This window comes from Tachypleus tridentatus, chromosome 13, assembly GCF_004210375.1.
Source record: "Tachypleus tridentatus isolate NWPU-2018 chromosome 13, ASM421037v1, whole genome shotgun sequence".
Classification (NCBI taxonomy): domain Eukaryota; kingdom Metazoa; phylum Arthropoda; class Merostomata; order Xiphosura; family Limulidae; genus Tachypleus; species Tachypleus tridentatus.
The window spans coordinates 223,249,528-223,277,239 of NC_134837.1; the positions used below are offsets into that span (position 1 = coordinate 223,249,528).

The window sequence follows — 27,712 nt, forward strand, 5'->3', positions numbered from 1 at the left end:
CGTGCAAAATTTTACTGAACTGCTATTTATGAATGTATGTCAGTGAGTTTTGTACAAAATTGTAGGTTATAATTCCAATTTTAGTATCATCAATTTGTTAATTTCTTAATTTAGAAGTAAATACTGAAAAAATAAATCCTAAATATTGATTTTTGTGCATCACCTGGTATGTTGAATGCAGCATTGGTTTGAATTAGATGTTATGTACAAATACCAAGTCTAGTTTCTTACAAAATATAAACTCAAATTATAGATACTGACAATTTAGAATCTAAAATAAGAACTTCCTATCTCTTCAATTTACTGAAATATTGATAAATGTAGTGAATTAAACAGTGGCCCTACCCATCACTTTCCAATTTTGAAAACACTTACACCTATTTCTGTCTGCAATGTGTGAATAACTAATCAAAAGCTCAGAATGCTACCCACATGGTTTTTTTGAGCCTCTGCAAAGCATTTACTTGGCAAACTCATTCTATGGTAGATTTGAAATCATAAAGGTAAATCTTTAGTGAGCTCAAAATTTCATATTTTTAGAGCCCAAATACAGCATAGTTATTAAGCTTGATAAATCATAATGGAATTACATGGTATTGATAGGGAATTTATGATATTTAATTATTCCAAAATGTATACATAAAACATAAAAATATTATTCTGTTTCATATCCTCCACATGGGAAATTTGAAAATGCTAAGCAATCTATGGCAAGCTACAAACAAGTTCAAAGTTCGTAACCAGAAAGAGAATTATTTCCTTTAATTCCTAATTTTCTGTTCTATATTTTGATAAAAAATAATCAAAATTGAATAAAATAGTAATAGTGTATATTATACAGGGTGTCCCAATAACATGTATACACACTTTGAATGATTATTACTCACTCAAACTTTCTTTTTTACAGATGCAACTGATTTGAAGTGATGGCAGAAGCAATACTAAGCTTTGAGAAAAGGAACTTTATCTGAAAGTTCTACTGGAAGTGCAAGAATGTAGCTGAAGTGCAAAGATGGTTTAAAAGGGAGTTTCAAACTGATCCATCAACACGACTCACCATTACTCGCATCAGAGATATGTTTGAAACAAATGGAACTGTTCAAGACATCCCATAAAGGGTGTTCTAGAAGACCAAGGTTGTCCACCAGTCCCACACGAGAAGTAGAGCTGTTGGAAAGTCTTCACTGATCTCCAAGAAAATCTGTTCAACAAACAGCCTGAGAGACAGGAATACCAAAATTTATCATCCATCTAATGTTGAAGTGCATTCATTGGAAAGGTTTTATTCCAGCATTAGTCCATGCAATCAATGAAAATGATCCTGACCATTGAGTTGAATTTTGTGAGTGGTATCTCACGAAATCTGCAGAGGACACACAGTTTCCAAACAAGATTGTCTGGAACAAAGAAGCCACATTCAAGTTAAATGGTTCAGTTAATTGCCACAATTGCACCTACTAGGCACCTCAGAACCTGCATGTTACAGTTAAAACACCACGTAAACTTACTAGTGGTTACAGTGTGGTGTGGATATCAGCATTGGGCATAATTGGACCATTCTTTTTCGAAAACACAGTCACTAGTCTCATTTATCTGAACCTGTTGCAAGAATCTGTCATGCCATACATTCAAGAACAATTTGGAAATGAGGAGTTTTGTTTCCAGCAAGATGGAGCACCTCCCCACTACCATCGTAACGTGAGGACCTATCTTAACGAACATTTGCCAAACAGATGGATTGGGTGAAGGGGTAGCATTGAATCTCCCCCATGTTCACCAGACCTCACACCTCTGGACTTCTTTTTATGGGGATCTATAAAAGTTTATAGCACAAAACCTGCAACAGTCAATGAGCTGAGAACAGCAACTGAAAGAGAATGCACCCAAATACCAAATAAAATGATTTGTGAAGCTAGAAATTCCATCTGTCAGCATTATCAGCAGTGCCTGGATCAAAATGGTCATCAGTTCAAACACCTGTGATAATGATAACTCAAAAGATTTTATACTTGTCTTCTTAAACTTAGATTGTGAAACCTAGATATATCTTAATAAACATTGTATTTGTAATCATTCAAAGTGTGTATACATTTTTTGGGACACCCTGTATTAAAACTAAAATGTGACTGTATTTTACACACAAAAAAAAGTCCATTAAAGCATAGCCAAGACACGTTACTTTGTAAGGGGCATTCTTGAAGATGGGAAACCCACTTGAAATAAAAATATATTTCAGAATGGCTGGTACTAGCATTAACACTTTTAATGATAAGCAGGTCCTGAAGATGACCGAGGAAGTTCAAAAAGTTGTTTTCTGCTTATCGATAAAAGTGTTAATACTCATACCAGCCATTCTGAGATACATTTGTAAAGGTCAGTTTTATATTCTTGGATACAGTATCATGAGTGTACTCTGCACTACATTATTACAACTTCTATAATGTTAACCAGGTACTGCTGAAAGGTTAATATAATAAAAATAAATAAATATATATTAATGTATAATGTTATGCAATTTAAGCTATTTAAACTAAACTTTTGTACTTTATTGTTATAACTTGTAGTTATTCTATGACAAAAAAAGAATAATTTATATTTACTTCCTAATTTGTTATGGTAATTATGGTGTTGGTCAAATTGACGATTCCAGTACAGAGATAAGTTTTACTGAAAACAAATGTTTCACGTGTATTTAGGTTTCAGAGATTACATAAATTATATCTGAGATATTTAGAATGAAGAACAGTTTTTTTAATCACAACATGGAAATCAAATCACACTCAGACTAATAATGAAACAGACTCAATATTTTCACAAACAAATCTTTAATAAAAATACTTCATTAAAAAAATTACTTTTTTTGTGTACAAAATGTTAACAAAAAGTCTACCAAATTTTGTGAAGATAAATATACTGCATTAAAAGTTACAGTAAAAATACTTAAAATACATATATGAATTTGTGTATTTTATACCAAGCCTATAAGAAAAGAATTACGAAAACCTTTGACTTGTTATTCTAAGAAACAGTTACATGCACACGGGAGTGGTTATGCCCCACTTTAATACATAAAAAATTTGTTAGCAACTATCAAGAGATACACCTGATCTAACAATATCCTTGCTGCAAATTATTAGGCAGAAAAAAATATTTCAGCTTTAAAATTACTGAAAATAAGGTACTTTTAGATCTCTACAGTAACAAAAAAAAGAACTTACATGCAATTAAGCATTATCATGCAAGAACTCACTGTCTAGTTTTAGATTTAGAACACCAACTAAATAGGAATAAAAGAATATTTGTTTACTTCTTTTATTCGTTTTACCCTATGTGTACCAAAGTCAACCAACAGTCCCTATAGTTTTCTAAACCTCAAAAACCTTGTCTTACAATGCTTGAAAAGAAACTTTTTGATAATGACCCCCAGTTCTTTTAATAATGTTCTCTCACTTCTCTGCAAACTGCTACTGAGAAGTAAATCTACCATTTACAAAGAAGATTTATTTGGAATATGTGACCTATGATATGAGCATCTGGAAAGTACTACAGTCATACACATTAGTTACAAGATATGTAGATTTTCAGCTCATTTTAGGTTTCATAATACAAGTTTTTTTTGTTTTTTTTAACATCAACCATACATCATCCTAACTTTAGTCACCAAAACACCTACATTTATAATTTTTCTATATCATGGATATTTTTAAAAATGAAAATGAACAAAATAATATTTAGAAAGTTATATCATAAAGTAACTGAAACATTAACACAGGACACTAAAAAAATCACAAACTGTTTTATTACTTGGTCAAGATTTTTTCTAATATGTTCAGTATTTACCAGAAACTGGGCCCATACACTTCAAGATAGAACCTTGGCTGTTAGTCAGAATCTTCAGGTTCCAAGGATGTCTGAAATATAAGAAATATTAACACTCTTATGTTCAAGATATCCATGTAGAAAAATATGGATAAAAATAACTATAGAAACCCTATTAATTATACCAATAAGGTTTTAAATTAATTTATTGCATATATTTACATAATCCTAACACATAACAGATCATGTCTTCAAGTGACAAAGACAAATTAAACTGGCACAATAGTCTGAAAATTCTTAATAATGTTAAGGAATAATAAATACTTAAATTTAATAATTGTGATTAAAAATAAAAACTGTTTCTACACAAATTTTTTTCCTGTTTTCCAAATATAATCTTGTAATAATACATGATTCTGTTAAAAGATGTTCTTCAAGAACATCCTCTTGCCAGACCATACAACTTATAACTCCAGCTACAAAAGGTGGATAACCAGCAATTTTCCAATCCATACAGTGTTGACTTAGCAGTTTTGAGATATTCAGCTATCTTGTCCTGTCAAAGAATCGATCTGGACAGCATTTCCCAATACTTTGTTTTTTTTAAAACTGTTGTCAGTTGCCACATCCTCCACACCATTGATGTTTGTCAAAATTGGATATAGTTTTCAAACAACCCTCATACTAGCAAGAATATAGTACATATTATGTTCATATTTGAAGCTTTACAATGTTTAGTATAGTTGAAAACCTATCGAGAATGTTTGTATCAATAGCACCTCTTAATAATTCAATATTAATTCTGAATGTTATTTTTGGTAACCCACTAGAGAATAACAGTATATAAATTTAAAGTTTTAAAATTCATATTAAATATGGCTGAAAACTGTCACAATAATAACAATGTTTCTCATATTAGTAAAGTTAAAACACAACATAACTTGTCAAAATTAGTACTAAAGATCACATTATGCCTAATATACAGAAAATAACAATGAAACAATTTAGGTTGCATACTCTAATCCATTTTAAGGTTCATTAAAATATGCTTTTAACATCTCCTTCTTCAAGCAATACAGAAGGATTACTAATATTGTTCTATTAATGAATTTATATCAAATCTTTCAAAACATTGTAGTGAAATAAAACGTTTAAACATTTATTTGTCCATAATTACTTGTATATATTTTAAAACAGGTTTATTATTTCTTATTATGAAAAAGGTACTGCAACTGCTTATGTTTTCAGTTTTAAAAGTAACACTATATTATTCTGTTATAAACATTACAAATTCACAAGTACTTAGATTCTGTAGAATTTGTAACAAATTAATAACTAATGGAATTAAAAATCAAACATTACATAAATTGATCAAAATATTTTGGAAAAAGTGTGTGTGTGTGTTTTCTTATAGCAAAGCCACATCGGACTATCTGCTGAGTCCACCAGAGGAATCGAACCCCTGATCTTAGCATTGTGAATCTGTAGATTTACCACTGTACTAGTGAGGGGCTTGGAAAAAGTATAAAATACACTACATAAATATAACAAAGCAAAATTTTTCAAAAATATACAATTCTTTTTAATAAAGTTATTTAAAAACATCTTTGCACTATTTTCATATGTATATTAACATAAATAACATGCATGAATGAATAATCTCTTACAAAAGATAGATATAAGATAATCTGGATATTAGTAATGACAGTAGACTGTATGGGTGGAGCATAGATGTTATACAAGTTCAGACTGTACCACCTGATGTGAACTGCAGTTTCATCTATACAAGGTTCATCAACACATCTCAAGTCAGCAAATCAAAGAAGTGTAGTATGGTATCTTAAAATGCTGGTATGTGTATAATATTTATTGAGATTTTACAACTTTTCACACTCATCATTTAGTAACTGAAAGAAGTCTGTAATACTAACATCAAACAGTTGGTCCATTGTATAATACCAAAAAATACATTTGGTGCAATTTCACAATATTATTCACATATCTGAAATCATTTATGTTACTATCATACATAATGTGTTAAAAAGATGTCAAAATGCCACAAACATTGTAAGTCTGGAAGTATGAACACAGTATCTTTGAAGCAGGTAACTGAAAACAGTAATCAGTGAATAAATGTTTCCTCCTTTCTAAATGTAAAATAATGCATTTGAATAATGTACATAACATTTTCATGAACAAAATTTAGGGTAAAAAGTAACCTATTTCCTCTAGTTTTTGCCTTTTTTTTATGTTAATTGTAACTTACTCCAAGAATTGTAGTTCAAAAATATTTTATAACTGATATATTCCCATTTTCTAAAATTTAACATAATATAACCTTTAGGAACAAATAAGGACTTATTGATCCATCTAGGCTGTCCCATTTTCTATAATAAAATTATCAAATAAATAAATGTAAAAAAATAATAAAATTTTAAAACCAACCCTTATCATTCACATACTTAGACAGCTTTTTTCTAAATTCACTTAAATTTACCAAAAGCCAATCACTCTGTTAGAGAAATAAAACTGTCTGAGCTGAAGATGAATGACTTCTACCTATTCCTATTATTCTTACTATTATTACAAGTGAAAAAAGTTATGCATCAATACTATCAATTCCCTTTACAATTAAATACCTCAATCAGATAACCTATTATAACTTATTTTCTCAAGAGATCTCAATCTCTCCTTCTATGATAATCCCTCCATCCCAAACACCATTCTAATAACCCTCGTCTCAACCCTTTCCAACAATTCAATATCCTTAATTCCTGAATAATAATATAAAAAGTTTGTATTTTCATTTCTGCACAGTTGCAAACAGCTTTGCTTTCAAGCAAAACAACTCACTAGTAAATTATTTTTTGGATTTTTTTTTTCCCCATTTCTTCAAAGAACAATTTTTTGCTAAAAATCTTGAGAATATATTAACTATTTTTCAATTTTCAAGCATTTCTCTAATTTTGAACAGGCCTTGTTTGAAAATTCATATCAAATGGCTTGATCATTCAGTCATAAAACACAACTTTGAAAACATTTAATAAAAAATGTAAACATGAATGGACAGACTTAAACTATTATGTAATACTAGTTTAAATATATAGGTTTAAGAGTTTTTGTATAATTTCTGTAAATGTTCCTTTCATTTGTAAACTGTAAAACTATTTATGTGTTAAATTATATCTGTTTGAAAGCTATAGAAATTATCTTTGATAAGATGGCATCATATCTTCAGATAGGGTAACCTTATATGGTTTCCAGATGTGTTGACTGGGTAACAAAGAAAACGAAGACAAGTTTAACACTGTAAAATGTTTGGAAAAAGTTATCATCATCAGCTACAAGTAGTTTACCTAGACACAAGAATATGTATACAGTATGAAACAAAGAAGTAACAGAACTGGAAATTGCTTAAGGTTTAATAAAGGTATTTCTTTTATGCTTGATTTTTATTTAACACTTGCTATGGGGCTTGGTCAAACTGATCAATTTTGTGACATCAAAATGACCTTTATAGTTTCCATACTATAACTTCTAATATGCTTTGTGTATCTTCATGAAATTGTGTAAGTTGTCAGTAAGCATTAAGAATCTTTAATTGATGACAAAATCAGAATTTTTAACATTGTATTTTGACTAAACATTTTTTATGAATATATGGAGTCAAGAGCTGACTTCACCAAGATCAAAGATATTTTTCTTCATCTGAAAGTTGTTAAATTCCATTTATTTGATCCTTAAAAACATTTGTTTTCAGTAACACTTTATATTTTATGTTATTTTCTCTACCATAATTCTATACAAGGTTGGTGAATTTGATCACCATTAAAAAAATATGAAATAAATTTTAACACGAAACAACATTTCTTTTTACTAAATAGCTTAATGTTAGTAGCAATATACATCTTTTTATACTTAATATTATTGTTTTAATGCCTATCTAACTAATAATCCTGCCATACAAGTTATATATCACTCAGTGAATGTGCAACTCATGCTATCCAATCAAATTATTTGATGCACAGGCTAATTGCAAGTGCACTTATGAAAAAAAAAAAAATTTCTTTTTTCCCTAACCTAACTTTATCTAGCATAATATGATTCTGATTTTTACATTTCAGTTACTTTTATGATTACAAATAAAGGGTACATGTCAGAAACAAAAAATATATTACAATGTCTTTTTTTTTCTGTCAACTATCAATGAAATTTAACACAACTTTTTACCTTAACAGTACTACAGCACCAAATTTTATTTATTTATTTAGATAATGCATCTAAGAACAAAGAATAATAACATATAAAACAACAAACAATGTCCTCTAACTATCATAATTTGCCTGGCTTTCTAGCTGTGCAATAAGATCCATTAAAAATTCAGCTATGCTGATCAATGTGCTTCCCATGAGAATAAAATTTGAACTGGAAGCAAAATAAACCATTCTCTGTTACATATTTTAAAAACAAGCAAAATGATAACCACATTTGGTCAACATCAGTAATTCATTCACCAAATATGAAGTATGCACATCATATTTCAAATAAATCTATGACAAAATTGTTTTTTTCTTCTTTGGGAGGGTGGGTTGGTGTAGGGCATGTGCTAATTGATTAATCTATTGGTTAATCTAGTATCAAAATACACTAATCATCCAGCTTTACCCACTATTGCAGTAACCCTTTTGGAAACAAAGCAGTAAGAGTCAGTGAATTACAATAAGAGCCAGTAGCTGTTTCATATGGACCATAACATCAGCAGTGTATGAAACATTGCAAACTTACAAAAATAAGACAATTTATTTCTTTTGGGATAAAAGAATAAAACTAATTTCCACTAATATTACAATAAATCTGAGTAATATCTCAAATATTACATGTATTGCATTTTATGATTTATTAAAAAACAGCCATATTGGGCTTGTTTTGTAAAAAATCAGGTAGTTTATTTGTCAAAATCATAGTAAATAATTCTATGTAAAAAAAAATATTTTTTACCCCAAAGTAAGACAAAATAAGAATTTCTTAATTTCACTTTTTAAATGTTTTTCTATAAATACACTATGATTTCAACAAAGACATTTTGCTGCTGTTACCTGGAATTGACTAGTCACAACAACAACTGTCCCCAGTCAAATTTCAATGGCTATTTATACCTAGTACTTTAATTTTATAACCATCAGCCATGATTTATATAGCTTATAATGGGCTTATGCCTCTGCACATTTTATGAAAACTGGAAATTAGTACGTTACTGTACGAATTTATTGTTCTGTTATTGTCCCAGTACTGCATATAAAATCATTCAATTTTTAATTTTTTTTACACAGTACATACTTTTTAGATGCACTCCAAGTCACTCAGAGATTAATCACATCATAACAGAACAATATAAAATGCTATAAATTATGTTCATTCTAACACATTGATAAATAATGTAAATATTTATGTTGCTTTATTGAGTCCTGCATGGAAGGTAAAATTAAGTTCTTTTTTAAATAGTTGAAAGTTAACATTTTCTAACACCTAAAATGTATTTCTAACAGGTACTTATTTCCTTCACCCAAAGTTATCTTAACCATTATTTATTCTCAAAGCATTGGTAAAACTTTAAATAGCACATCAGTCTTTTATACCCCTTCATTTTTGTATTATTGCAGCAATATGTGCTGATCATGTGACTACCTTTTACCAATCATACTCCACCAACTATATTAGCCAAGATAGTGCCATTGTAGTCAAATCCTCAATCTTGAGAATTGGCATACACAAACCAAAACACCTACAAATCAGTGGGGAAAATAGAATGTAGTAGGTAAGAAAAGATAAGTACCTATCAGAAATACATTTTCAGCTTTAGAAAATATTACCTTCTGAAATGGTTCTACCTCCTCGCACCCAAAGCTAGAATTCCAAATTGCAAAGGTGGAAGGGCTGATGTATGCACAAAAAAAATCAAACAATAACTGCCATAAAAGTATAGGAGTGCTACACATAAAATAGGAAGCACAGTGTGGGGTACAACACTACTTCTGAAACAGGTATGCTATTCACTCAGTAAAGAAGAAAGGAAGATACACAGGGCAGAATTGAACAGACTACATGACTAAGGCTAATGGACCGTAAAAGAATATGAAAAGACCAAGTACAATCTATATGGGCAGAAAAACATCCTGTGGAAGCATCTTGCACAAGACTGATCATTATATATTGTGATTATAAAAAAAAAAGAAGAAAGAAAGAAAAGAGAGAGAGAGATATCAACAAATGAGGTCTCCCCAGGCTAAACACATCCAGGGAAAGCATCTTGTGATAGTGTAGTTCATTCAGGTAGAAAACATCTAGTAGAAGTAACTTGCACTAACAGTGTAGGTCATGACCAACACGTGTGGTTGATCTGAGCAAAAAACATTTTTGGAGAAGTGCCCTTAGATTAAGAATATTACGATGGTGCAAGGGGTAACAGATTATTCTATTTTGAAAATCTGAAAGATCCTGATTCTAATAATCATGGGTCAGTAAGAAGTGGTACAAAATCCTTTCTGCTATACTCAGTGGTCTTACAAAAACACCCCCATCTCCACTGTGAACATTAGAAAAAAATGAAAAGTTAGTGCTCAGATAAAAAAAATCCAGTACACAAACCACTAGGTGGGATCCTGAAATGCAATTTAAAGCAACTGCTAAAGGGGGAAAAAAAGGACATAGTATGCTAACTAACTTCATTCAGAAATGAACAGAAGTATGTAGGGACTAGTGACATTATCATCATCCATTTCACAAAAACTTCCTTACTAACCACAAGAAAATTCTAATTCACAAGTCAACTTTTATTACTTCCAAAATAAATGTATCATCATCCATTTCACAAGATCTTCCTCACTAATTACAAGAAAATTCTTAATTCACAAGTCAACTTTTACTTCCAAAATAAATGTATGAAATGGTTGAAAACAAAAAAATATCAAAAATTAAGTAATAACTCATAACTGTTGAAAATGGCAAGAAACCACATATGAATGAGTAGAATTCACACGTAAAAATACAAAATAAAAACACATATACACATTGTAGTGCCAATCAAGAAAGTAAGATTGTGATACTATGGCAGATGAAGCTACTTTCAATATTATAGGTGGCAAGGTATGATTGGTGGAGAATAGTCACATTATCAGTACATGTTGCTGCAATGATACAAAAATGAAGGGCTGTAAAAGACTGATGTGATGTTCAAAATTTTAGCAATGCTGAGATGACAAATCAAGGTTGAGACAACTTCAAGTGAGAGAGAATAGTACTGTTTAGCAACTTAAAGTACACAAGACAGATTCCAAAATGTATACTACTTTTAGTAACAAAACTATGATACAATACACAAAATACTCACTTTGCAAAAGGGCTGTTTCGTGTACAAGGAAACCCACTTCCATACACACTGCTGTCTATATTCCCAGCATGCACCACTATATGACTTTCTCGCTCCTTGACATGCTTCCAGTAATCATTCTGTTAAAATAAAACCCTAACATTATCACAAATTGCTTAATTTTGCAAAATTGCAAAAACAAGTGAAAAATCTTACATCACAATACTTTGTGAATTGTTTGTGTGCTTATGTATGTGTGTGTGTGTGTGTGTATAGTATTTCTATATACCAGAACAAGTGCTAAATGATTTCCATGTTAATATTAATAATTCTTTTCTTCATCTCTAAACTCTCAAATTTATTTGCTTATTAATCTCTAAAACCTCATAAAGTTCAAAATCTTTTTCAGTAAAACTTTCCACTTTATCTGTTATTTTCTCTACTCTCACATAAAAAGTTGGTCAATTTGACTGACCACCTAACCACCAGAAAAATCGAAATTACCCTCTTTTTCTTTTTAGAATGACTTAAAATTGTAATATGAACCTACACTTTTTTATCCTAAATAATTTCACATCCACAACAATATACATCTATTTATACTAAACTATATTATTTTATTGCACTCTGAACCCTGACTAATTACTATTTTCACCAATATGTAATTGTAAATCACTTGACAAACATGCAGCTAATGTTACACAATTGGATTACATTACCCACAAACTACTGGTGCAGCTCCAGCACCAGATCATATTATTATTCATGTTACCTAACTAAACTTTAACTGATCAAATGAAATTCCCATTTTTACATTTTGGTTAATTTCACAATAATAAATAAAAAATACACAAGAAAAAGAGTACAAACTTGGTTTTTTTTTGTCATTGACTGTCAAATGACACTTAATCCTACTTTTTACATTAATGGTAGTATTGTACTAAATTTTCTACTTTGTTACACAATGCACCAAAAAACACAGAATAATAATGTGCAAAAGTAACTATCACAATTTTTCTAGCTTTCTAACTATGTGACGAGAGCTGAAAAAACTTCTTCTAGGCTCATATGTTTTCCATGGGAATTAAGCTTGAACTGAAAGTGAAATTGACAACAGGGGATTGTATGTGAAACTGCTAATGCACAGCAGCACCAGTATTGGTGCAGCTCCAGCACTTGATTAGTATACTTTGCAATTCAGCACTTGGTAATTAATAATCTTGTTTGAGCAATACATACATTTCATGTTTTCCTGATATTTATTTTCCTAATTACACTAAAATTAGTGAGAAATGTGAAAATTAGAATCTTAACATGATTAAAATGCATTGTAGCTGAAACTGCTGGCAGGAAAGCAGATTTGATCAGCAGGTAAACAAAATAATGTTAGCATTAATAGTGTCAGACTACTATTTTGTTACATGAAAACAACCATAGTTTCAATATCTTGATAAGAATTTTGTTCTAAATAGTTGAATAAAATGATACAATTGTAGCTATTGAATGGAAATAATGATTAACTTTTCTTCATATTTAAATACATGTATTTGCCACTGACATTTTACAGACCAAGGATTAGGACGGTTTCCTTTGGTATGCCAACTACTGCCTTGTTGAAGCATTTTAATCATTTCAGTGTTCAATCAGTTCTTCTCATAGACTGTGATGTGACTGTCTTAAACCAGGTAAATAAATTTAGAAAAACACCTGTTTTTACTTTTCTTTGGGAATGATGGTCATGACAAAGATTGCCTGTGGTAATAAGCACCCAATAGTATTGGGGATATTCCCTATGTCAGACAAAATCCAAATAGCAGATGAGAAACCAGTTAGCAAATACTGAAAAATTAATTAAGGGTGAAAAGTTAAGTGCTAATACCCACAATGCAACAGCTCCTACTGTCTTTCACTGTCTGGAGCTAGTTGTGAGAAAAGTTAATCAAATAATATTTGAAACCAATATAACACAAAATAATTACATATTTCATATCTATAAAACATATTACAATAAATATAAATGTCTGTGTGTATATGTAAATATTTCACTTTATAAATATCTTATTATTGTGATAGATCTATGGATGCACAAATATTTCTGATAAACAGCCACACATACAAAATGTCTGCAAATCACTTTTATTTGAAGCAAAATAAAAAATTAAGAAATCAAGCTTTAACTAAACTATTTACTTGTGTGAAAAAAATACAACAGAAAACCAAGTGCTTTTTCATCTTTCAATCAATAAAATATACACCACTGCATATAAAGCAAAAAATTACATAAAAGACAAAAACCCACTTGTATATAAAATTCACATAAAAAAATAAGCTGGTGAAGAACAAGAAAAAAATATAGATATTGAAAGACAGGAAACCTGAAAATTATAAAACTTTTTATAACGATTCATAAATCAATACTGACATGGTACATAAACCTAAATTTCAGCTAATAATTTTACTATTAAATTAAATAGTAAAATGCACAAATAACTAACCTCAACTGAAAATAAACTAAATAAAACTTGGATGTTTGCACATTTATTTAACTATGGTTATTTTACTTTAAGCATTATAAAATGTGACTATATATAAATATAGTTGTAAAAAATGTATTAAAGTTGAAAAAAGATGTAAAATATCTAAATGAAAAGCTAAGCTGTTGAAAACTTCATTAAACATAGGCCGACCATAGCTAGTTTCAGATACAATCATTAAGTGGTCATGATAAACAGCTCCTTGTTTCAGTTTCCACTGATCCTGCCTGACAATTCCAGATTTGAAGGCCACAAATGACCACCTCTTTTAGAACATCCACACACACAACAACAAGTTATTTGAAGCACACCTACTTCTGTCTATGACAGGGGTTCCTAACCAGTGGGTCGCAACCCCCCAGGGGTTTGCAAACTCTTGGCAGGGGAGTTGCGTAGCCTTGTTAGAAGTAGCTTGAAATAACATTAATTTTATTTCATCAATTACATTTTCATGCTCTTACATTTTTTTTGTTTCAATGTCACTAAGTGATATTATGGGCGTATGTATGCGTGCCTTTGAGTGAATGTGCCTGTGTGAATGTATATGTGTCTGCAACTGTATGTATGTGTGTACTAGCGAGTAGTGAGTATGTGAGTGCACGTGCATGTACATATGCTTGTGTGTCTGTTTAGCTGTGATCAAGTGTATGTGTGTGTGCTCGCTGTTCACACGTGAGTCACATGTCTGTTGCTGATTGGTGGATGACGAATCGCGCGACTGGCCAAGCTCCCTTCCCTCCAAATACTTACCCCATCATTACTCTACCTGCACCCCCCCACAAGTAGTCAGTGTAAGATCTACAGTTGCCAAAGTGTTCATTATTCAACATTTTTATTTTATTTTAACAAGGAGATAAGTAAGCAGTAGAAGTGAGTTGTGTCCATGGCTAAACGGCACAGATACTCAGAATGCTACCTCAACATTGGCTTCACCACTGTGCTCACCAACGACGTCATCGAGAAACCACAGTGTGTTTTGTGCCATTCTGTCCTGAGTGCAGAGTCAATGAAACCATCAAAACTCAAGCGTCTTCTCGAGACGAAACATCCAGAACACGCAAAGAAGGGTTTGGATTTCTTCAAACGGCATGAACGGTGTCTTAAAAGCCAAAGAATCGATAGAAGCGGGTTGTTTCAGCAGCAGAGTGCAGCCATAGTAGAAGCTTCATAAGAGATTGCATTCGAAATTGCTAAACAAAAAAGGCCTAACACAATTGGAGAAACACTTCTTAAACCCTGCATGATGAAAGCAGTAAATCTTATTCTTGGAGAAGCCAGTGCAAAGAAGATGCAGCAAGTATCCCTGTCAAATAATACTATACAGAGGCGCATTTCTAAAATGTCTATGGATGTGAAGGAACAGGTTTTGACTGAAATCAAGGGTTCCCCTTTGTTCTCCTTTCAGCTCGACGAGTCAACAGATGTAAGTTCATGTTCTCAGTTGCTTGTCTTCGTGAGATACGTTAATTCAGGTGACATCAAAGACGAATTCTTATTCTGCAGTGCACTTGAAACCACAACAAAAGCTGATGATGTCATGGAAAAAGTTTCAACTTTTTTTCAAGACGAAGATCTTCAATGGGAAAACGTGTGTGGGGTTTGTACGGATGGGGCACCGGCTATGCTGGGATCGAAAAAAGGATTCCAGTCGAGAGTGAAGAAGCTAGCACCTCAAGCAAAGGGCATCCACTGCATGATTCACCGATATGCTCTCGCCAGTAAGACTCTCCCTGCCTCTCTGCAGGAAGTGCTTGAATCTGTAATCAAAATTGTAAATTATGTGAAGACTCAAGCACTCAACGCTCGCCTATTCAAAGAACTATGCAAAGACATCAATGCTGACCATGAAATCCTTCTCTTCTACACAGCAGTACGTTGGTTGTTGAGAGAAAACATTATTAATCGTGTCTTTGAAATGAAAGATGAAATAAAGCTATTCCTGGAGACTCAAGAAAGGAAAGATCTTGTAGCTCACTTCGAAGATGAAGCATGGAATAAAAGGGTTGCGTACCTAGCCGACATTTTTGACCAGCTGAACAAGCTCAATTTGAAGCTTCAAGGAAGGGAAACACAAGTTTTCCTTTTTCAAGATAGTCTTCGGGCCTTTGTTTCCAAACTGCAGAACTGGCATTGGAAAACCAATCTTGGAAACATCGCTATGTTTGAAAAACTTTGTGGAGTGATGGATGAGTCTCAGATCTCAAACATCTTCAGTCTCTAGAAAAGGAAGTCGAGCGTTACTTCCCTGAGCTATCACAGGAACAGGAGGCCCTGGTAAGGAACCCATTTGGTACTGAATTTGATGTATCCAGCATCCCAGATGATATCCAAGATGAATTTCTGGATCTAAGGAACGACTCTTCAGCTCGTGATCTCTTCATGGTGAAATCCGTGACTCAGTTCTGGTGTGCTATGTATCAGTCATACTCCAAAGTCAGCATGATAGCTTTGCGTGTCCTTGTTCCATTTGCTTCTACCTACTTGTGTGAGGCAGGATTTTCCACTCTTGTCAATATAAAAACAAAGAATAGGAACAGATTGGATGTTGGAGATGATATGAGACTGGCTCTAACAAACGCTCGGCCACGAATTTCAAAGCTTGCTGCTGAAATGCAACATCAGGCATCTCACTAGCTGGGTTGGATAGCTGTTCAAACCTATGTTAATATTATTTTAAGAAATATATGTTTTTTTTGTGAATTCAGGTTGGACCAATGTGATTTAATTTGCTGATAAATAATTACAGAATTTTTAAATATTTTTTTTAGATGTTTCTTTCCCTCTCCTTCACAGAAAATAAAAGAAAAATTAAGCTGCTGATAGTAAGCCCTAAGTAGTGGGTCACATGGGTTTCAAACTTTTAGGTGAGGGGTTGCAAGTGCCAAAAGGTTGGTGTAGGACAAGTGATTAACCAAACAAAAGCCCAGAATTTCCCCTTAGTAGTTTTCTCAGGCTCTTTTAAGTATTCTGTCCCCAAACTCTTTTCATGCTAGATTCAAAATGGCATGGCAAGCTATTTTTGAGCTTAAAATTTCATATTTATTTAGACCCACATGCAGCTTTAGTTACTAAGCTAAATAAATTATAGTAGAATTATATGGTATTTATACTGTACTTTATGATTTTGGTTATTTTAAAATGTATACGTAAAACCTGAAAAACAATTCCATTTTTCATCCTCCACATGATACGGTTTAGCAAGCTGTGGCAAACAGCAAATAAGAACAAAGTTCATAACTAGAAAAGATAATCATTTGCCATACTTCTTTATTTATGGTTCTGTGTTTTAAGAACAGTAAGTTTAAAAACTTTTGTAAATTGTAATAATGTGTACATACATGTACATATATTATGTTTTGTAACTGAAATAAAACTACATTTTACAAAATATTAGTCCACTAAAACACAGCCAAAACAGGTTACTCATGCAAAGGTCAATTTTATATTCTTGTATATGGAAACATGAATAAACATGCACCACATCATTGCAACTTCTGTAATGCGACCCTCAGATTACGAGTTGCACGCCTTAACTTGCTTGGCCATGCCAGGCCTAGCTAGACAAAGCTGGAAGTTCAATATAATAAAAATAATATATATATATATATATATATGTGTGTGTGTGTGTGTGTGTGTGTGTGTGTGTATATTATGATGAGATTTAAGATATTTTGATTAAACACTTGTGTTTGAGTTACAACTTGCAGTCATTCTAGACTAAAATATTCATAATTTATATTTATTTCCTAATTTCTTTTGTGATTACAATGTCAGCCAATTTTACAAACCCCTTATAGAGTTGGGATAGAGAAAATAACAGATAAAATATTAAACCTTACTGAATACAAATGTTTGAAATGTATTTAGGAAGTTTTAGATATTAAACAAATTATATTTGAGATTTTTAGATTGAAAAATAGTTTTTAATCATAACATGAAAATCCAACTTTGCACTCAAACTAGTAATGAATAAAACTCGATTCATAAATAAATCTTTAGAAAACATACTTCATTAAAAATTTGATTTTTTTGTGTACAAAAGACTTGTAATGTTTACTAAAGTCTATCAAATGTTCTGATGATACACAAACTGCATTAAAAGTTACAGTATAAATACTTAGCATTTGTAAATGTGTAAACAAACTCATATATTTAGTACTAGACCCTGCAAAAGGGCTTACAAGGAGAGGCACATTACAAAGATCCCTGCATTGAAATATTACACAATTCACAAAAAGTCATTTTAAAACTACTGAGCACTCCACTTTTGATTCAACAATGAGTGCTATACATATTTTTTGTTAGAAATACAATCTTGTCAAAATTAATATTCAAACTCATAACTCTTGCTATGACCAACTCATTTCTGAAGAATAAATGCCTGCTTTACAATAACCACAAATTGTAAGATTATTTTATTTGTGACTTATCTATTATCTTTATTCCATTGCATCTCTTAAGTATCTTGAAAAAAGCTAAAATTATGTTAAACATCTTTTTTACATCTACAAGTTATAAAGTCATAATCACAATTACAAGAAAACAACAAAATGATTAGTTCTTTTAATAAGTATCAAACTGTAAAACTACTATAACTATATTCTTGTACAGTTCAAGACAAAAATTAAACCTTACAAACATTACAGTAAAGAATCATTCAACTAATTCAATGAGCTATAATGAAAGCACACAGACTCAATATTAAGTTTATAGCCTGACACTGCAAGAGTCTTATATGATAATGGGCATAGTATAGCAATATATTAATAAGTTTCCTATAAAGCCTAGAGGTTAACATACCTCCACTTCATCTGGTGAAGGCTCATGCTTATAATACATAGCCATAGTGTTTCGAGCAATCCTGTAAAAACCACTGAGAGACATAGAGCGGCCCTTAAAAAAAAAAAAAGAAAAAGAAAAAATCATACCAAACCTACAAAGTATTTGACAATAATATTACACATGCTATAAAATACTGGCCTATCAACAATAGCCATAAAATGTTATAATATTTTTGCAATTTAACTATTTAAACTTTTCACCCAAAATGAATATGTCCAATAAATATAAAATTTCAAAACCAAAAAATAAAATACATCTTATAACAAACAATAATATTTGGAACAAATTGGACTTTTAATTAGAAATTATGATAATCACACCACATTTTTGATGAAAGATAAGTTTAACAGCCTGCCTAAGCTCCACGAAAAACACAGCATATCATTTTGATGACAAAACCTATTCTCTTATTCTAATGACAGAGTAATTAAACTTACTAAAAAATAAAATATATTTTAAGTCATGTTAAATATTTACTGTACCACTGTAATCCCTAATAAGTCCACAAAAAATAGGTTTTAATAAATCTCACATCAACTCAGCTCCAAAACAAAGTATTCTGAAAATTATTGTAGTTTTCTTTTCTAAAAAGTCACAAAATTAGTATGCCATAAATTTCATAAAATGACAAAACACACCTACTTTTGCAACACAATCAATATTTTCTTCTTCAGAATCATCTTCTCCAGCTTCTTCAATCTCTCGTCTTTTCTGCACATATCTGTTGTGTTCTGAAATGACCAGTTCTTCAAGTTTTTGTTTTTCTTCAGCAGGAAGAGTATCATAAGGTACAATGTATTTACAGTAAGCATCATACAGCTTTGTTACTCTGTCTTGTGCCTAAGAAGAATAAAATACAAAGCTTGAATAGTAAGATCCAAATTTAAATTATAACAGTTTGAATTTTCTCAAACTCATAGTATGATTATTACTTTTTATAAACTTTTTAACCATGTAGATTATTATATTTGGACTCTTTCTAAATTCGAATGGTACATAATGTTTTTACACACTGAATGATCAGGTTTAAACAACAAGTATTAAAGAATTACAAGTAGTGTATGTACTCAAAGTAAACATATTTTAAGAGATCCAGCTAATTCAACAGGATACACTAAATACAGTTCTGCAAGACCCCAAAAGTTCCTGTTTCAAGAATTAATAAAACTAAAATTAAGAGTAACAAAAAAATTTAGTTCTTGTTGAATTTCATGCCATACTGTGTTATAGTTTACAGAATACATAATTCTTCTCATGATTCAAGGCATATACATATTTTACATATGTTACAAAATTACAAATTGCAGTGTTAAGCATCCCTTATGTAACATCATTTTAGTGTCTACTGACTGATAGAAAGCATAATTCCTGTTTAGAGGTGTGAGTCTTTTAAAACAGGAGATCCCTATAGGTAGCTTTCTGTCCCCTTTCAAGGAAATAATGGTCTTGAAATTTTATCCACCAAATACTTTGAAATTAAACAAAACTTAATCAACTTTCAATTTTTAATATTCATAGAAAAAAATTACTGTTCCTACAAGTTTGTAAAAATAAAAGAATGTTTCAATTTAGATCATTTCTTTTAAACTTCATTGTTATGATAACCATAATTACAGCAAACAACTACGAAACAGTCATGGTTCCTTGCTAACATTAATTTGAAGTTACACAACAATAACTGTTAATAAATATGTAAAGTATGAGTAACCATTAGATTATGGTTCACAAAAACCTACTGCTTTAGGAATATGCATAGCATCTGCCACCCTCTGCCACTTCTTCTTTTCTATGACCTGTTTCAGTCCTCCAAAGTGTTGCACAGTATTGTAAAGCTTTGAAAGATCTAGTTCTACTCCTCCTATCTTCAAATTCAGAAGAACATTTTTCTTCAGGTTTCTCATTAAATGAAGTACTACAGTATATTTAACTAATTTTCATTATAGTAAAGAATACGTACATTAATAATACAAAGAAAATAAAGTTTAATGAATATAAATACAAAATATATCTAAATGACAATTGCACATATTTTAAAATATTCTTTTTTAGCTACTTCACACAATTTCCATAATATTTGGAAGATAGACAACTACTTCATGGTTTTCCACCTTGTGTAATTCAAAAAATGAAGTCACTTTAGACAACTTTTTGTGAGTTATATAAAACTAAATCTATACAACTCTCAAAACATACACAAATAAAAAAGTCAAAAGTTTATATCAACACTGACAAAAAAACAAGAAACTAACTGTCAACTATATATGAAATTATAAGGAAGTACTAAATATAGAATTAGTAAAAAGGTTCATTTTTGCTACTATAATGAAAGTTAAATTATGTACAACATTTACATTTTGTTTTCAGTACTTTCATAAAGCATCATGCCTTTACTAATTCATGGTAATTACTACTTCCATGTTCAGTACATTGAAAGAATTAAAACAAAAACATAACTCAGCAGCATAAAACCTAAACACTTTCTGACAATGGCTGAAATGATTTACATTTCATTAGTTCAGTGTATTGCTCGGTACTGTGAGAATTGTTGTAATTATCAGATTTAAAATAAATAATGAAATTATAACTTTCAAAGCAATATAAAAATACCTATAAACTATTTCTATAAAAAAAAGCTCCATTAAAAAACACAGTAAAGTGATGATGAATTATAGATGTTATATTTCTGTGTGTAAACATACCAATGGTGCATGTTCAAGTGACACACCCTGTACTTTCAAAGTTTTCTTTATACACGAAACATGCTGAACATTAGGCCCCCACCTGGAAAAGAACATACATATTAGTGCTATGCATATATATGTCTTTCAACTGCAGATATGCTCTTGTTACCTTTCACATGATAAGCATCAGAAACTAATAACTTGAAGGGGACTTAAACAGAGTAAACTTTGAATTTGCTTTAACAGTTTGGTCTTTTAGGTACTTACAATTAAAACAATAGGAGAGAGTATCATATGTTTTAACAATCACAAACATTATATCACGATATGTACATATCTGTTTATATATATAGATTGATGATAAAATATTATTAAATCCTTTACACTATTTGTGATAATAAATCAAGCATTTTGGTTTCACTGTAAGCCTTACCCACAAATAGTCATGTTTGTACTGATACAAAGAAAGCTATAATTACTATGAAAATAGGTGTTATAATGATTCTATGCTAATGTACAGGGTGTTTGGAAAGTCACTGTACAGTTTTGAAAGCAGCAATAACAGCATTCATTCAGTCAACTTCAAGGCAGCAATTGATAGCAGTGTTTAGAAACAAAATAAGAAGGATCCAAGCCTGTATTGATGCCAACAGGGGTCACTTTCAACATTGTTTATAACTGTCATTCATATTTACCTCTTGTATTCTATATTGAAACATATCTGTTAATAAATATATAAGTGCACAGTAACTTTCCGAACACCCTGTATATATGTACGTGTATACTTGTGTTTATAGATGTATAATAACTAACAAAGAACATTTACTTATAATAATTCCAGTTTGGACATCAACAATTTCTCAATGAGTTACATTAATTAAGTTTTCTGAGAACATTTGATACAAAAACAGTCAGCTAAATAAAATACAAAGAAATAAGACTGTTATACATGGTAGAAATTTTTTTCAATTCCTATTCTATCCGTAACTTATTTTTGAATGTAATGTTTCATTCATAATCAATTCATTTGTTTACACTCCAAATGGCAGTTGTTAAGGAATAGTTTCCATGGGTTTTAAATAGTGTTCAGCTATGCAATTTGTTATAAATAATAGTCTCCTACTATGTTTCTTTATAGCTTATTGCACTGATTATATTATAACTTCTAATACAAACTGACTGAATGGTGATCACTGACAAGAGTTACATTTTTACAAATAAAATTATAATTATCAGATACTTTTATATATATAGACACAATAAATTTATGCAAGTACAATATTATAATGGAAAAACACACACATATATATATGTTCATTATAAACAAAAACATGATGTTAGACTGATAGATGGTGTATCACCATCAATCAGGGTCTCTTTCGCAGTCACCTTCTAAAACCTAGGGTAATTTTATATCCCACATTATAGTCTGTTCTCTGAGGGTCCTTTCAACTGGTGAAGCATTTTTTATTTTGTTTATAACAAACTAACATCAGTCAAGTGTTGGATTTGCTGTTTTTAATACAATCCTTTGTTGTGTTTTTATTTTACTTAACTCTTCAGTGTTAATGTTCTCTCTACATTATATATGTGTTTAACTCTTCAGTGTTAATGTTCACTCTACATTATATGTATATATGTATGTATGTATGTATTATGTATAAGTAATGTAATAATGGTTACAATACTTAGATTAGCTTACATCTACCATGTGCTGCAACTAACTAGTCTAAAATTAATCAAGCATAATTTATGTTTAAAACACAAAGTTTTTATATAAATAGTTATATGTTAATATTCTTGCACATTTTTACAAAATGGGATGTGATTTATAACATTTACCAATGAGCAGTCACAATTTGTCATGGCCATGGTCATTCTATCAATATTTTGCTCTCGTATAAATTAATGAAATTATTTTGATATGAACATAAATTGTCACATAACAAACAAATGCATGAAAATTATGTCAGTCATTGAATCATACACACCCCTTTCATAATGTTGGTACAGATTTTAGTAGCTGAAGGACAAAAACATGAAGTTACATATATGTATTAAGATGTACATTGAAAAAAAACATTATTGGACCCAGTATATATAGCCATTACTATGATTATGCCTTTTGTTTATGCACTTCAATAAATTTTCAAAAATCTTACCTATATAAGACTTTATGCACATATTGGTTGTGTGCAATGAAACGCATATCATCATTAACCTTACATTCCGGCTGAAATTAAAATTAAATACATTAATTAATCAGTATATTTTCATAATGTAATAGACAAGTAAAGTTATATAATAAGATATAATAAAAAACACTATTATGTTCTTTAAATGTCCAAGTTGCTAATTTTTTTTACTATTACTTTTCTGTTCTAAGGCAGGAAATTATTTATCAATCTAGTTTTACCTAGAAGAGTAACCTAATTTGCCAAAAGGTTAATTTAGTGGGTACACAAGTTGTATATAGTTCTTTTAACAAATATTAAATCATGTAATATTTTCACTTAAAAAGGTTTAATTCTTATTGAAAACATAGGCACAAATTTTATAGCAATATAATCTCGCTACTGAATTTTCTATATGCATTTTATATTTTCCCCTTAGTTTTACTCCAATTTGCATAATGTGCACATTCAAACAATGTAACATACTTTATGTATAAGACAATAGAGCAACAAAGATTTGTTCACTGTGTTGCAATAGAATCTGTGTTCACATCTGTTGTGTGCACTCAGAGTAAGTGATTTTTGTTATGAATAATGTTTTTTCTTTCTTTATGAAGTCTAACACAAATTACTGGTCATTTCCAGCACTCAAGCAACACTTTATTTACTTATTCATAAAACAAATATGTATGCATTGTAGTTGAAGCTTTTACATTCTGGAAATGATTTCAAACAACTTCAGTAGTAATATAAAATTATTTATATACATAACCAGCCTGATTATTAAAAGAAACAAAATACAATCAAAGTTCCATGCTATTTCTCTAAACACTGCATAGTTACTTATTTTAGAACCAGCTCAACTTGCAAAGGAAACAACTTGTACAGATATAAGTTTTATTTTTGTTTCTAGTTTCAATGCACGACAAGTGGAAACATGTCACAAAGGCCTCCTGTGACCCACTACACAGAAGATCGATTAAAAGAGGAAGATGGAGAACCTAAAACTTTGAGAGAACTTATGTGATTGGTTCGCTCGATTTCCAAAACCTCACTTGCTGGATACAAATATCCTTGTGGGGATAGGAAGACAGCACTAAATTACAGCGGTAAACTGCACTTAGGCATCTCAACTTTAGGAATTAGTTACTCCTCTGGAGGATCTTGTACCTCCCTCTACACTGGCAGAACACCTCCTCCCTACTCTGAACTGAATGGTTACAGTTATTTTTGTGGAACCCATTCAGAAAGTTGCTTCTTGGGAAGAAATGTGCAATGGGGAAACCAGAGAGACTGCAACACTCCAAAAAGTGCAATGGGTTCACGTCATCTACGGGTAGTACAGTTCGAGGACAGGCATATCATGACACAAGTATCACGAGAAATTTATACTCAAATAATCTTGTGAAATACTCCATCTCAAGGGTGAGCATATACATCCATGGTAATATAGAAATTAGCATGGCTTATAGTATAAACTTGATAGAAGTATGTCTACAAATGGTTATAACTATTTAAGTGGATCCCATACAGGGTATAAATAGAATACCTGGCAGGCACCACTTGCCACACAGCAGAATCTAAAACAAAGCTGAATCAGGGCTACTATGAGAAATTAAAGCACTAGTAAAGACCGACCTTATTTCACAGCCATGCTAAAGTTGGAAGAATATCCACAAGAGGAAGGCAATAACCTGAAGAAACGGAAACAGAGATGTGGTACATTAACTCGTGCAAAGACCTCCACATAAGCCTTTAGCAGAATATCCTCCAATGGCTGACAAAGATGAGAGGCAAGGGAATGTAGTTGATTGAAGGAAACATGAAAGAGATCACTTCAGAAGGAAAGCCAGGAAGAATAAGCCACCTGTATCAAAGTCATATCCAATTGGAAAGGAAACAAAAAATAGCAAGAAATAAAATAACATATACCTGAGATATAAGTTTCGAGAAATCTGATGAGGGCTGAACAAAATCCTCGGGAAGGTGAACTCCAGGATGGTGAACAAAATTATCTTCAGCCTATGCTAGTAAGAGTTTTGAGAAGAACAAGAAAAATAAGAATATGTATTTCACACAGTACTTCACCTCCTTGCAAACAACAAAGGCTGCAAAATATCCTGACAGTTGGCCAGCGCCTGTTGCCAAAAGTATGGGAAAGGTCGAGTGATACCCACCTGAAGTGGTAACAGTGACTTTGTTATTCTTGCATAATGTGAAACCAGCAAAATAATGTATGGACATGGGTACATCAAATGCTCTCAAAGAAAACTGAAATTAAATTAAATGAAGATGAACAAAGGGTTTTTGAACTAAGTTAGCATGAACAAAATTAAGGAATGTTAAACCACTTCTATGACGATAATATGTGTTCTAAAGAAAGATGTTTGCACTAAAAAACTGTCAAAAATAAAAAGAAATGATATTTCAGTGGTGGCATGTATTCAAAAAAGTGTGCAAAGGGCAGCATAAAACAAGGAAGGCAAATCTTGTGAGCAAAAGGAGAGTACTGTATCAAAATTACATATTTTAATTTTTTGAAGTTCTATTCTTTTAGAAAAGTTCTTGTCAAATTTCAAACAATTTCCTACAAAATATGATAAGAGAAAAATTTCCTACAATCAATGCACATGGCAAGGTCTCTTAAGGTTAAAGGCATAGATTGTGAAAGAAAGAAAGAAAGAAAGAAAAAAAAAACAGTCTCTACTTTATGTATTGTTTGCACCATAAATACACAACTTTCAAACTGTATTTGGTTACCTGTGCTTGGGCTACTGCAAGAATCAAATTCTGACTCTTATAAATCTACTTGTTTTTACATAATGGAAACATACCTGTCTATCATGTGATTATAGTTCTAGAACACTCCAACAGTTGCAAAGAAACATCCACACTGTGTTTACATAAGTTGTAAATAATTGTTTTGTTGAATTTATGGCCAATATTTGGTATTTAGTTATTATTTCTTTGCTTCCAAAGAATCCTCTAGGATAAACAATAAAAACTTCAATTATATGTACTTATTAAAAAAACAGTATATTATGAAGAAGGTCTTAAACACCCCAAATTCTTGAAACAGAATATTTTCCCCAATTTTTATTGCTATGATATGAAGACTAATTCAAACAATTTCTTAAACCATGGGCTTTCCAACTACATAAATTAATTTCAGAAAGAATGTAACCTACTTCTGTAAGTCACGAGTTGTTAATATCATCTTGTAACGAAATGAAAGTTGTAATCAAAAATCAATATCTTACTCATCCCTAAGTATTTGGGCAAAGATATTTTCTATGTTTTGCTAATATGTGTAACTCTTCCAGCTTATACAAGTATTACAGAACAATAAACTCTATAAATTTATTACTGACTGTAAAGTAACAATGCTAAAAGTGACTTAAGGTACTTTAATTATTTGTTTACCCAGACATTCACATCACTGGTTGTCCATTTTATTTGACATGAATGGATGCATAAAGTTTAATTTCAGCTACTCATGTCACAAAACTAATTGGTAGCAAATCATGTAAAATATCATTTTAAATTATAACAATTATCTGAAAAATTAGAGGTATGTGTTTGAGCTTCAATGAGCACTCTTACAACAGAATCTTAATTTAAAATCAGTTTCAGTACGTTTCCTGGAATGAACTATATGAGGTCTTTTACTTGACCAACACTGTAACCATCATAAAAAAAAAGGAAATAAATATAATTTTTTTCTTTTGTGTCAGAATAACTACATATTATAACACAAAAATACAAATGTTTTGTCTAAGTTGCTTAAGTCTTATTATGCTATAGATATTTATGTTTTATTATATTGATCTTCCAGTCATGCCCAGCTAACATTACATAACTTGCATTCACACAGTGCATGGTGTACTAATGTTGTGTATATAAAATCAACCTTTAATCTTCCCCATCTTGACCGTGTTTCAGTGGACTAGTATTTTGTAATACACAGTCACATCCAATTACTATACATATATATATATATATATATATAATTACTACTTAGAAATAAATTATTAAACTTATTTTTCTTAAAATTTAAAACAATAAATCAAGAAGTAAAGCAAACAATGATTTCTTCTTGCTATGACCTTTTAACTTGGTTGCTGCTGGATATTAATTGCTTTTGCTTTTGAATTTCATGTAAAGCTACAAGAGGACTATCTCCACATATAGGTTGCTAAATCTTCTAAAATTTTGGAAGTAGAGGATAACAAACAAAATTTTTTTTCAGGTTTTATATATATATTTGAACAACTAAAAGATCATAAATAACTACAA

The 27,712-nt window shown here is 30.9% G+C and overlaps 1 protein-coding gene across 6 annotated transcripts in view; it reads right to left on the minus strand.

Annotated features, from left to right (window-relative positions):
- Jarid2 (Jumonji, AT rich interactive domain 2) overlaps nt 1-27,712 on the minus strand; it is a 120,890-nt gene that overhangs the window by 29,527 nt on the left and 63,651 nt on the right. For 5 of the 6 annotated variants that reach the window (XM_076481132.1, XM_076481130.1, XM_076481129.1 and 2 more), the window contains exons 8-14: nt 23,405-23,475; nt 21,261-21,342; nt 20,298-20,423; nt 19,204-19,401; nt 18,520-18,612; nt 11,207-11,325; nt 3,841-3,911 (exon numbers count right to left, since the gene is read on the minus strand). In XM_076481132.1, the coding sequence (XP_076337247.1) occupies nt 3,841-3,911; nt 11,207-11,325; nt 18,520-18,612; nt 19,204-19,401; nt 20,298-20,423; nt 21,261-21,342; nt 23,405-23,475 (760 nt within the window). Of the gene's footprint in view, nt 1-3,840; nt 3,912-11,206; nt 11,326-18,519; nt 18,613-19,199; nt 19,402-20,297; nt 20,424-21,260; nt 21,343-23,404; nt 23,476-27,712 lie in introns of those variants that run through there. The other variant, XM_076481135.1, reaches the window with a different exon arrangement.